The 12,451-nt window shown below is 42.8% G+C and overlaps 1 protein-coding gene across 1 annotated transcript in view; it reads right to left on the bottom strand.

Moving 5' to 3' along the window:
* NUP160 (nucleoporin 160) overlaps positions 1–12,451 on the bottom strand; it is a 71,822-nt gene that overhangs the window by 50,206 nt on the left and 9,165 nt on the right. Inside the window, exons 3-7 of the mRNA XM_037999322.2 lie at positions 9,962–10,172; positions 9,417–9,639; positions 7,442–7,520; positions 6,781–6,895; positions 5,542–5,700 (exon numbers count right to left, since the gene is read on the bottom strand). Coding sequence (XP_037855250.1) covers positions 5,542–5,700; positions 6,781–6,895; positions 7,442–7,520; positions 9,417–9,639; positions 9,962–10,172 — 787 coding nt within the window. The remainder of the gene's footprint in view (positions 1–5,541; positions 5,701–6,780; positions 6,896–7,441; positions 7,521–9,416; positions 9,640–9,961; positions 10,173–12,451) is intronic.

Raw genomic sequence — 12,451 nt, 5'->3', positions numbered from 1 at the left:
AAACATGGATGGAGGTGGAGGTCATCATCTTCAACAAAATAATGCAGGAACAGAAAACTAAATACCACATGTTCTCACTCATAAATGGGAGCTAAATGATGAGAACTTATGAGCACGAAGAAGGAAACAACAGACATTAGGGTCTACTTGAGGGTGGAGGTTGGGAGGAGGGAGAGGAGTAGAAAAGATAGCTATCAGGTGCCGGGCTTAATTCCTGGGTGATGAGATAATCTGTACAACAAAGCCCCATGACATGCCTATGTAACAAAGCTTCACATGTACCCTCAAACCTAAAACAAAAGTTAAAAAAAAGGGGGGGAGCCACGCGTGGTGGCTCATGCCTGTAATCCCAGCACTTTGGGAGGTTGAGGCTGGCGGATCACCTGAGGTCAGGAGTTCAAGACCAGCCTGGCCAACATGGTGAAACCCCATCTCTACAAAAACACAAAAATTAGCCGGGCATGATGGCGTGTGCCTGTAATCCCAGCTACTTGGGGGGCTGAGGCAGGAGAATCGCTTGAACCTGGGAGGTGGAGGTTGCAGTGAGCTGAGATCATGCCACTGCACTCCAGCCTGGTCGACACAGCAACATTCCATCTCAACAACAACAACAACAACAACAACAAAAAACGCAAATGATCTGAATAAACATTTCTCCAAGGAAGATACACAAATAACCAATATGCACTAAAAAGATGCTTGGCATCATTAGTTATCAGGAAATTTAAACAAAAACCATAATAAGATAATACTTCATACCCACTAGGATGTCTAGAATTAAAAAGTCAGATAATAACAAGTGTTGGCAAGTATATAGGAGCAGTATTCATAATAGATAAAAGGTAGAAACAACAAAAATGTCCAACACAAATGAAAGAACGCCAACACAAATGAATAAATGGTGGTATACAACTGAAAATTATTCAGTCATAAAAGGAATTGAAACCACATTTGCAAAAATCATAACAGTGAGAAAATTATGACAATGAAAGAGATCTGGGCCAGGCGCAGTGGCTCACGCCTGCAATCCCAGCACTTTGGGAGGCTGAGGCAGGCGGATTACCTGAGATCAGGAGAGACCAGCCTGGCCAACATGGCAAAACCCCACCTCTACTAAAAAAATACAAAAAATTAGCCAGGCATGGTGGCATGCACTTGTAACCTCAGCTACTTGGGAGGCTGCAGCAGGTGAACTGCTTGACTATGGGAGGCAGAGGTTGCAGCAAGCTAAGATCACGCCACTGCATTCTAGCCTGAGCAACAAAGCAAGACTCTCTCTCTCAAAAAAAAAATAAATAAATAAAAATAAATATATATATATATATATATATATATATATATATATATAATAAGAGAGAGATCTGATCTAACAAATTCCATCTTTTTATTTTTTATTTTTATTTTTTGAGACAGAATCTCACTCTGTCACCAGGCTGGCATGCAGTGATGCGATCTCAGCTCACTGCAACCTCCACCTCCCAGGTTCAAGCGATTCTCCTGCCTCAGCCTCCTGAGTAGCTGGGACTACAAGCACGCACCACCACACCCAGCTAATTTTTGTATTTTTAGTAGAGACGGGGTTTCACCATATTGGCCAGGAGGGTCTCGATCTCCTGACCTAATGATCTGCCTGCCTCGGCCTCCCAAAGTGTTAGGATTACAGGCGTGAGCCACCGAGCTGGCCCACAAATTCCATCTTGTCTTTAATCTCCAAACTGCCTCTGCTCATTCCTGAGTGTGGGCAAAGCTCACTTCAAGAGAAATTTAGTTTACAGTTTAAATAATAATAGCCCTTCCCCCAAACCAAACCACCTCGGTAAAATGAATGAAAGGTCACCAGGTTAGGAAGATGAGAGGGGCCCGAGTTCATAGTTAAATGATTACCAGTCATTATTCTGGAGGTCATAAGATTTGCAACTTCCCCAATTACTTCCATAAATAACATCACCATTGTAGCACCTTACACGGCCTTTTAAAATATGTTTTCGGTTTTTTACATTTCTGGCCCTAGCCAGATGAGCAACTCTTCTGTGGCCCCGACCCAGAAGCAGACTCAGCGCACAGGATGGTTTTCCACACTCCTACAATTGCAACGCCAACCAGTCAGCAGCATTCACAGCCTAGCCCTGCCTGCCAAACTGTCTTTGAAAAACCTGAGCCTCTAAATGTTCGGGGGGCTGATCTGAGTAACAGTAAAACTCCGGTCTCCCGTTTAGCTGGCTCTACATGTATTAAACTCTCTCTATTCCAATTACTGTCTTGATAAATCAGCTCTACGTATTGGGCAGTTATAGAATGAAGCGCTGACAACACATGCTACATGGATGAACCTTAAAAATATTAAGCTAAGTGAAAGAAGCCAGTCACAGAAAACCACTTACATGATTCCACTGACATAATATGACCAGAATAAGTAACTTTATAGAGACAGAAAATAGATTAGCAGTTGGGCAGAGCTGGGAAGAGATGGGGGAAGGGAAGAATGATAGCTAAGGGTATGGGGTTTCCTTTTGAGGTGATGGAAATGTTCTAAAGTTGACTATGGTAATGGTTGCTCATATCTGTGGATATACTAAAACTCATTGAATTGTATACTTTAAATGGGTAAGTGAATTACATCTCAAGAAAGCTGTTTAAATAAATGAATAGGCTGGGCGTGGTGGCTCATGCCTGTAATCCCAGCACTTTGGGAGGCCGAGGCAGGTGAATCACCTGAGGTCAGGAGTTCGAGACCAGACTGGCCAACATGGTTAAACCCCAACTCTATTAAAAATACAAAAAATTAGCCAGGCATGGTGGCAGGTACTTGTAATCCCAGCTACTCCGGAGGTTGACGCAGGAGAATCGCTTGAACCCGGAAGGCAGAGGTTGCACTGAGTTGAGGTCATACCACTGCACCCCAGCCTGGGTGACAAGAGCACGAAACTCCATCACAAAAGGAAAAAAAAATGAATAAAGTGAACCTGTCATCTCAGGGAAAACAAATGAGGGTATTTGTTGCCAATGATACATTTCAAGTTTCAAAGTGAAAACTATAATTTCAGAAAACTTTGTATCCACTAACATGAACTCCAGAGCTTTTCAATATTTAAAAGGCTCCTCTGAGAGATCATCAATGATAATAATTGTGCAGAAAGGGTTAACATAGCAGGCCTGAGGCTGCTCTCCTTAGAAAGGCTTACTTGTACTCTGGGAGGCCGAGGCGGGCAGATCACAAGGTCAGGAGTTCAAGACCAGCCTGGCCAATATTGTGAAACCCCGTGCCTACTAAAAATGCAAAAATTAGCTGGGTGCGGTGGCGGGCACCTGTAGTCCCAGCTACTTGGGAGACTGAGTCAGGAGAATTGCTTGAACCCGGGAGGAGGAGGTTGCAGTGAGCTGAGATCACACCACTGCACTCCAGCCTAGGCGACAGAGCAAGACTCCGTCTCAAAAAAAAAAAAAAGAAAAGGAAAAGAAAGGCTTGCTTGCAAAGTTGGCAGTGTTCCCATGGTTCCCTAACTGGTAAGAATGGTTTACTGTGCCTAGACTGTTTGCACAAACAATGTAGTTTATGCAGAATATTTGTTTTCCTTCCAGGAGACTGGAAATTTGGTACATGCTAGGCAGAGGGTCCCTATATGACCAGTTCCCAATAACAATCTTGGGCACTGTGCCTCTAGCGAGCTTTCCTGGGAAACAACATTTTACACATGTCATCACAATTGAGTGCTGGAAGAATTAAGCACGTCCCGTGAGACTCTACTGGGAGAGGACTCTTTGACGATTGTGTCTGGCCTCAGACTTCACTCCATGTGCCTTTTCCCTTTACTGACTTTGCTTTGTATCTTTTCACTGTAATACATCTTAGCTGTCAGCACAACTACATACTGAGCCCTATGAGTCCTTTCAGGGTATTACTGGACATGGAGGTGAGGTGGTCTTGGGGATTACCCCCCAAAACAGTAATTTAGGTATTCCATAATAAATGTGCCAACCCACATCCAGTCAGTTTTAATTTCTAATAAGGTAAATATCCACAGATATAACCCACATAAACAAAAGCTCTTTGCAGTTCTTGATAAGAGTGTAATAGGGTCCTGAGACCAAAAGTTTGAGAACCACTATTTTAGTTTGACAAACTAATTATAACATGTCGAGGAGACTGATCAACAGGATGTTACATGAGTAACAATGGAAGGAACTAAGGAAGTTAGAGCAGGGTCAATTCTCCTACCACCTACAACCTACATAGAGAACAGCATACTTAGGGGAGATAGAGAGGTATGTTCAAACAGTTCAAGGGTTGTCCTCCAGAAGAGAGAATAGAACAATTATGTGCAATCAAGAGAAATGTCTTGATAGAATGATACTTTTGGGCCACAATATTAGGAAAAAATTGCAAGAATGAGCTCTTCCTCTTCCCTTCCATTCTGTTCTTGAGCAATCCAGTCCAAAAACCAATAGGTACCTAGAGCAAGGTAGATATCCTTGCTGGCCAGAAGGTAAGGGTGGGGGACCTGGGGGTGTTGGGCTTCGGCATAGGGGGGTTGTTCTTCAGTCTGAACAGGCTGAAGGGAACATCGGTGCAGGCATGTCCCAGCACAGGAGTGAGAACACTAGTGAGTGGGAAGGGCATGTGTGCAGGGGTGATATGGCCGGGTGTGATGAGGCAAGAGCCTAGGGACGTAAGAAGAGTGTCCACATTTGGGACTGCCTGACTTCGGGGGGAGGAGCAGGAACAGTTTGAGAGGGCTTCCACGTGGACAGAAAGCTTGGTGCAGGGTGGAAACTCAGGTTGGGTGAGGAGGAGGTCCACTGCATGGGGGCAGTCTGGTGGTCTCAGGGCCCAAACAGGGTAAGGAGGACATCCACATTGGAGGAGCAGTGTGGAGTGGGCTATGAGAGCCCAACAGAAGTGAGAAAGGCATCCGGGAAGGGAAGTGACCTAGCATGGGGACTCAGTGGGGGAATCAGAGCCCCTGCATAGTAATGGAGACAGAGCCTACCTCACTGAGCTGTTATTAGGATTAAATGGATAAAACGCATATAGCATATGAGCCCAGAGTAAGCACAATCCCAGTGTTTGCTATTATTAATGTCCATAAATGGCCTGGCACAGCACCAAACACAGAATACTCAACAAATGGCTGTTTATTAAATGATTACACTATTACCTCACATCCTACATATCTCATCTACAGACAGCAGCTACTGTCTGGATGCTAAGCAAATTTATTTAGAAAAATTAACTTAACCATAACCACTTAATACCTACATCCTTTCAGGAACTCTGTGTTTTTCACCTAGACTTCCTAATTTGCTCTTCTTGTTTAGTTTTGGTTAACTTTTCCTTTCATATTACTTTAAACTCTCTACTTCCTTTCATACTGACCCTTCCTTCAAGATCTTCTAATTCACACAGTAGCACAAACCCAACCAACACCTCAGAAACACATCTAGGTCGGTGAAAAGAGCTTGAACAGACTCACTGAGTCTACAGCCATTTCTCCACATCAGTACACACAGAATAACTTGGTATGTGTCTTATGTGTTTCATACCTGTCCTTGTTTTAGTGCATGCATGTATATCCCTATGTAGAGTCCCATGGCAGGGGAATAAGCAAGCCGTAATTTGTGTCCAGTTCCAGCAGTGAGCCGAAGGTCTTTCTTCACAGGGACATATTCCAGCATGTCAGCTACCATCAGGCACATTTGCTCCTGTCCAGGAAAACAGTTAATAGGTGATATTCAAGGGATATTCAGGCTAGAGGAACGTACCTTTTGAAAGGATGGACCTTTCATTATCTCTACCACTCTATCTAGTTTATCTGCTAAAAGACCTTACAGGTTTTTGTTTTAAAAGGGCTAACACGGGCCAGGCACAGTGGGTCACTTCTGTAATCCCGGCACTTTGGGAGGCCTAGGTGGGTGGATAACCTGAGGTCAGGAGTTCAAGACCAGCCTGGCCAATATGGTGAAACCCCATCTCTACAAAAAAATACAAAAATTAGCCAGGTGCAGTGGTGCATGCCTGTTATCCCAGCTACTTGGGAAGCTGAGGCAGGAGAATCACTTGAACCTCAGAGGCGGAGGTTGCAGTGAGGTGAGATTGCGCCATTGCATTCCAGCTTGAGTGACAGAGCAAGACTGTTTCAGGGGAAGCGGGGGGGGGGGCGGGAGGCTAACATGTAAAACATCTCTTCAGTCTGAAATATAAGATCAGACTTATATAAAATATAAGCTGTATTTTTTTAGATGAATCTTGAAAACCATTTTACCAACTTACATTTTTAAAACATATTTGTTGCTCTTAAATGAAACATCCAGCCTGGGTAACATGGCAAAACCCGGTCTCTACAAAAAATACAAAAATTAGCCAGCTGTGGTAGCATGAGCCTGTAGTCCTAGTTATTTGAGCAGCTGAGGTGGCGAATAGCTTGAGCCCGGGAGGCGGAGGCTGCAGTAAGCTGCATTCATGCCACTGTACTCCAGCCTGGGTGACAAAGTGAGACTGTCTCAAAAAATAAAAATTTTAAAAAAAGAAAAAATAGTGAAATGTATACTTTGTACTACTCTTTCAGTGTTCCTGTAAGATTGATAATTTTTCCAAATAAAAAGACAATAAGGAGGAAAATATATGCAAAATAAAGCTAAATGAAACTGTCTGAATCTGGAGGTGACCAATAATTTCCAAACTAATTGATCTGATCATCTTTAAGAGAAACAGCAAAATTTATTTCAATTCTCATGATTCACAATCCTATTTTAACTTACAGCAACTATAAATGTGGCACTTACCTTGTAAGACCACATTCGTAGTTTATGATCCTGACACAGAGCAAAGATGAAGGCATCATGCTCCACACAATGAACAGCAAGACTGAGGGGACGATCTGAAGGCGACTGGTCACCCCTAAAACATAAGACCCAGTTTTAGAGTTACACTGCTGCAAAGTATCTGATCATTAGAATTTGCAATTCAAGAAATATAATAGAATTATAAATGTACACTCTTAGCAGAAGGACCAAGAGCTTATAGGCTAGTATAAGACAACTACATTTCTATTTGGTTTATCACCAATTACTACAATAAAATTTAAAAGGCTCTACATAACAATGGAAGACTGTTTCCTTTTGTATTGTTTTCCTTTAACCATCAAAAACTTTCTACTTCTGATAATTTTACACGAAACTCGATTTGGGTAAGTCAGGGCAGAGCACTGAACTGGGTATTCTGAGAATATAAACAGTAGGCTGCTTTATGCTGTCAATGCATCCAATTGCAGACGAAATGGACTTGGGAGTGTGGCTTTCCTCAGATGGAATTTGATTTTATTCTGACTGTTCTCCTTTCCAGTATCATGTTTGCCTTGGAATAAGACTGGAAACAATAACTGCCGACCAGTACAAAAAGATGAAATTCTTGGGCCCTTTGATTTACCTACCGGACACCACTCACCTGATGGCTGTTGGCATCCAGCCTGTAAGCAATCGTTGCATTACTGAACTCTGTTTCAGCTCCACAACTGACACCATACCTGCAATGATATCCAAGGCACCTCTTGAACACACTTTGAGAAACCCGAAGGCAAGAATGATGTAACCACGAACAAGGTCTTTATAATAGGCAACAGGCTTCTGTATTTCTGTACTAACAAAGTTTTAGGACGTAACTTTCCTACATATATCACACCTAAAATATTTTGAATCATTATTAGATCCATAAAAATAGCATTTTTATACTTCTCGTGGAAATTTTTGCCTTTTACAGACAGTAACCCATATTGCCACCCAGCAGAATCACTTCATTCTTTCCAAAACAATCCCTAGGTACCTTTCCTGTGCCAGGCACAGTCCTAGATGGTGGTGACATAGCAGTCAACAAAACAAATTTTAAAACTCCTGTCCTCATGGAACTTATATTCCTTTAGGGGAAGGGGAGAAGCAGAGACAGTTAAATTAAGTAGAATGGCAGTAAGTCAGAAAAATAAGACACAAAAGGAGTACAGAGAATGCCAAGACATAGGGAGGGCAGGCAGGGACACTGCAATTTTGAAAAGGGTGGTCAGGGAAAGCCTCAATGAGGTAACATTGAGTAAAGACCTAAAGGAGCTGCGGGAATGAGCCAAGCTAGTAGCTGGCTATAGCAAACAAATGCCTTGAAGTAGGGGTGTCCCGGCATATTCAACGAATTGCAAGAAGGTATGTGGCTGGTGAAGAGGAGGGGAAGAGTGAACAGATGAAGGTAGAGAGACAGCAGTGGGTCACTCTAGGCCAGTGTAAGGACTCTGGGTTTATTCAGCATAACATGATATATTTAAAACCCAACTTAGGTCATGTTGGCCAGGTGCGGTGGCTCACGCCTGTAATCCCAGCACTTTGGGAGGCTGAGGCAGGCGGATCACTTGAGGTCAGGGGTTCGAGATCAACCTAGTCAATGTGGCAAAACCCCGTCTCTAACAAAAATTCAAAAATTAGCCAAGCGTGGTGGTGGGCACCTGTAATCCCAGCTACTCGGGAGGCCGAGACACAAGAATCGCTTGAACCTGCAAGGTGGAGGTTGCAGTGAGCCAAGATGGCACCATTGCACTCCAGCCTGGGTGATAGTGAGACTGTCTCGAAAGAAAGGAAGGAGGCCAGGTGTGGTAGCTCATGCCTGTAATCCCAACACTTTGGGACGCCAAGGTGGGCAGATCGCAAGGTCAGGAGTTCGAGACCAGCCTGGCCAACATGGTGAAACCCTGTCTCTACTAAAAATACAAAAATTAGCTGGGCATGGTGGCAAATGCCTGTAATCCCAGCTGCTCAGGAGGCTGAGGCAGGAGAATCGCTTGAACCCAGGAGGCAGAGGTTGCAGTGAGCTGAGATCGTGCCACTGTACTCTAGCCTGGGCAACAGAGAGAGACTCCCTCAGGTGACCCGCCCGCCTTGGCCTCCCCGAGTGTGGGATTACAGGTGTGAGCCACAGCGTCCGGCCCTTGGGTTTTAAATATATCAGTCCACCTGAGAAGTTTCTGAAGAGGGTTAAGGACAGATCTGGGGAGATATATATAAAGCTAATACAATAATCCAGGCAAGACATAGTGGCAATTTGGTGCAGGGTATTTAATGTCTTTGTTTCAATTAATTTAATTATAATGTTATAACGCCTCCATCTCAGGGCAGACAATTAGGCAACTCATCTCTACTATAGGATTTAGAATAGGCTGTCTTATACGTGTCTGCTTGTTTTTCCATGCTCCAATATGCTTTATAGTTCCTTATCCACTGTATAAAAGTAAAGCATTAGGGACTCATTAGGCAAGCAATAATGAATGACCAGTTTCGGGGCAATAGAGATGCAATCCCTGCATTGGATGACGAGGTTGAACTTTTAAGGTCTGTTTCAATGTTAACATTCCTTGTTTAAATCCATGCTCATTTCCCATTCTTACCAGGTATGTCGTAAGGAGGTAGCTTAAGAACAAAGATTCCCCCAGAAGCACATGGTAAGGCAAACAGGGCCTCCCCATCACTGCTAAGCCAGGCTGTTGAGGCGGTGGAATTAGGAGATATTCCAGGTACTGCTGGAATTAATTGATAGTTGCAAGGATCTGTGAAATCAACTTTTCCAATGTCAGTGAATATTGACTGCATCTGACTTTCAACTACCAACTCCTGTTGAGTAATTAAAAAGAAGAATCTATTAAATCAAAATAACCAGAATTTTGCTCAGTTTCTCTCTATTGCTAAAAAAGTTTTTAAAGTAAAAAACTGTAAACTGTCAAGCTTAAGAAGAAAGTCATTCTTTTTAATGAAAACTAATTCTCAACTTAAAATGTATGCCTGATCATTTTAAGTGGTAGCTATCAAAGTATGCTTGGTGAGGGATAATGAGAATCCAAATTTCCTTCAATTCCAAAAGATATCGCTCCAGCACTAAATTTGTGACACCCAGAGTAATTTGGGAAATAAAACATATTGCACTTAGCCAACTTACACTCCTATACATCCGGGAGGGGTGTGGTAAAAGTAACCTGTGCACTGTTTGATTGGTTAACATCAAGATTATCACATGATTCTGAGTCTCAGAGACATAAACCCCTCCAGGTAAAACACTGCAATTTTGGAATTTTAGGCGAACGGCATTATTCAACAGATTTATGTCCAGTGACTCCTCCATCAGCTCCAATGTATCTCCAGAGGTCTTCCTGTTGAAAAAGAGACATTTGTTTGAAAAGTTTATGCTTTTCTTTCTCACTGACTGTTGCACTGAAGTATACAAGAACAGTGTCCAAGTGAATTCACCAAATTTGAAAATTTTGGATAAACAGATTTGGACCACTTTTGCACTCCAAATCACATTATGTAAATTTATAAAAAACAGCATAACAAAATTCAAATTTCATTGTGATTCTGTTACATAGAGACATTTCCAAACTTGATAGGTCATTTATTTAGGACGGTATTTTATGCAATTAAACTCTACTATAATAAAAATTAACACCATACCCCAGCCATTGCTTGTAGTGGAATGTGGCCTCCATATATACTAGAGCATCGAACAAAACTAACCTTAATAACTGTGGTTATGTCCTGCTTCTATTACTTCTTAACCTGCGATTGCATGCGTGTGCACACATATACACACACATAGCCTGTGTGTGCACACATACACACACAAATAGCAATTGTATACATGTGCACATACATGTATGTATATGCAAAAATATTACTAAAATAAATATTTTAACAATATAAAAATACCTTTGCAAATTGAACATATCAGGGTTAGTTTCTATACTGATAAGCTATTCTAACTTTTATTATTACTCCTCAAAAGGAGCTTTTTTCTTTTCCCCCACCCTTCCCAAAAGGAGCTTGTTTATTAATTCCAGCTGAGGAGCAAGGCGCCACTGGCAGCCAGAGCTCACCGCTGCATGGGGTTTTAGAACTTCAGCCATAAAAATAGGCAGAATATTCCTTGATCATATTGGTGGTACCTGTCCATTTTCTTATGCAAACTGTGATACAATCCTGACCAACTGCTCAGAATTCATCTCCACGTGGTTCACAGGTGCCGCTGGCAGAGCATTTCTTTTTTTTTTTTTTTTTTTTTTTTTTTTGAGACGGAGTCTCGCTCTGTTGCCCAGGCAGGAGTGCGTGGCCCGATCCCAGCTCACTGCAAGCTCCGCCTCCCGGGTTTAGGCCATTCTCCTGCCTCAGCCTCCCGAGTAGCTGGGACCACAGGCACCCGCCACCTCGCCCGGCTAGTTTTTTGTATTTTTTTTAGTAGAGACGGGGTTTCACCGTGTTAGCCAGGATGGTCTTGGCCTCCCAAAGTGCTGGGATTACAGGCTTGAGCCACCACGCCCGGCTGAGTATTTCTTTTTAACAAGGTAGTGAACCTGCAGTACAATGAAGCTCAAGATTGGGTCATGGTCACTGGCCGCCACATGGTTTGAGATGTGAGCTGAAAAACTGTAATAGCAAACTGGGATGGATCTATGAGTTTGCCACCGAAGACAGCCAGCATTATAAGGAAGGCCATGTGATCCTGGAACGTGCTCTAGTTCGAGATTGAGGGCTCTGAGGAGTATGTACTATCTGATAACTATTTTTTGTTTTTTTGTTGTTTTTTTTTGAGACAAGGTCTCACTCTGTCAGGCTGGGGTGCAGTGGTACAATCATAGCTCACTACAGCCTCGAACTCCTGGGCTCAGGCAATCCTCCCACCTTATCCTCCTGAGCACCTGGGACTACAGGCATGCACCACCACACCTGGCTAATTTTTGTATTTTTTAGTAGAGATGGGGTTTCACCATGTTGGCCAGGCTGATCTTGAACTCCTGACCTCAAGTGATCCACCTGCCTTAGCCTCCCAAAGGGCTGGGATTACAGACTATCTGATAACTCTTGAAGAAAAAGAGATAAATTCATCTTTTCTCAGGTCTCCTTCGCTGAAAACAAAAATCTACTTACATACACAGTCACCTTAGCGTCAGAGTCAGAGTCATGAATGGCAGAACAAGTGGTTGTGCGAATCTAAGATGGAATCTTTTTTTTTTTAAGTTATGTATTTTCCATTCAATAGCAGTGTATATAGAGAATATTATGCGGATGCTGTTAATTTTTTCCCCTCTGTTTACATCTTGAGGCAGAAAAGTCTATCTGCAGCTACATGGTAGGCTATGTACGAAAAAAATTTCAGCTATTAGAGTGGAAAAGTGGAAATTTTGAAAGGAAAATATGTCAGAAGTATAGTTTTTAAATTCACGGGCTTCATTTTAAACTGTTTTTCTTTTTTTTGAGATGGAGTCTCACTCTCTCGCCCAGGCTGGACTGCAGTGGCGCAATGTCAGCTTACTGCAAGCTCTGCCTCCTGGGTTCACGCCATTCTCCTGCCTCAGCCTCCCGAGTAGCTGGGACAACAGGCGCCTGCCACCACACCTGGCTAATTTTTTGTATTTTTAGTAGAGACGGGGTTTCA

The sequence above is a fragment of the Chlorocebus sabaeus genome, chromosome 1 (assembly GCF_047675955.1).
Source record: "Chlorocebus sabaeus isolate Y175 chromosome 1, mChlSab1.0.hap1, whole genome shotgun sequence".
NCBI lineage: Eukaryota > Metazoa > Chordata > Mammalia > Primates > Cercopithecidae > Chlorocebus > Chlorocebus sabaeus.
This window is presented reverse-complemented; position numbering and strand designations above follow the sequence as displayed.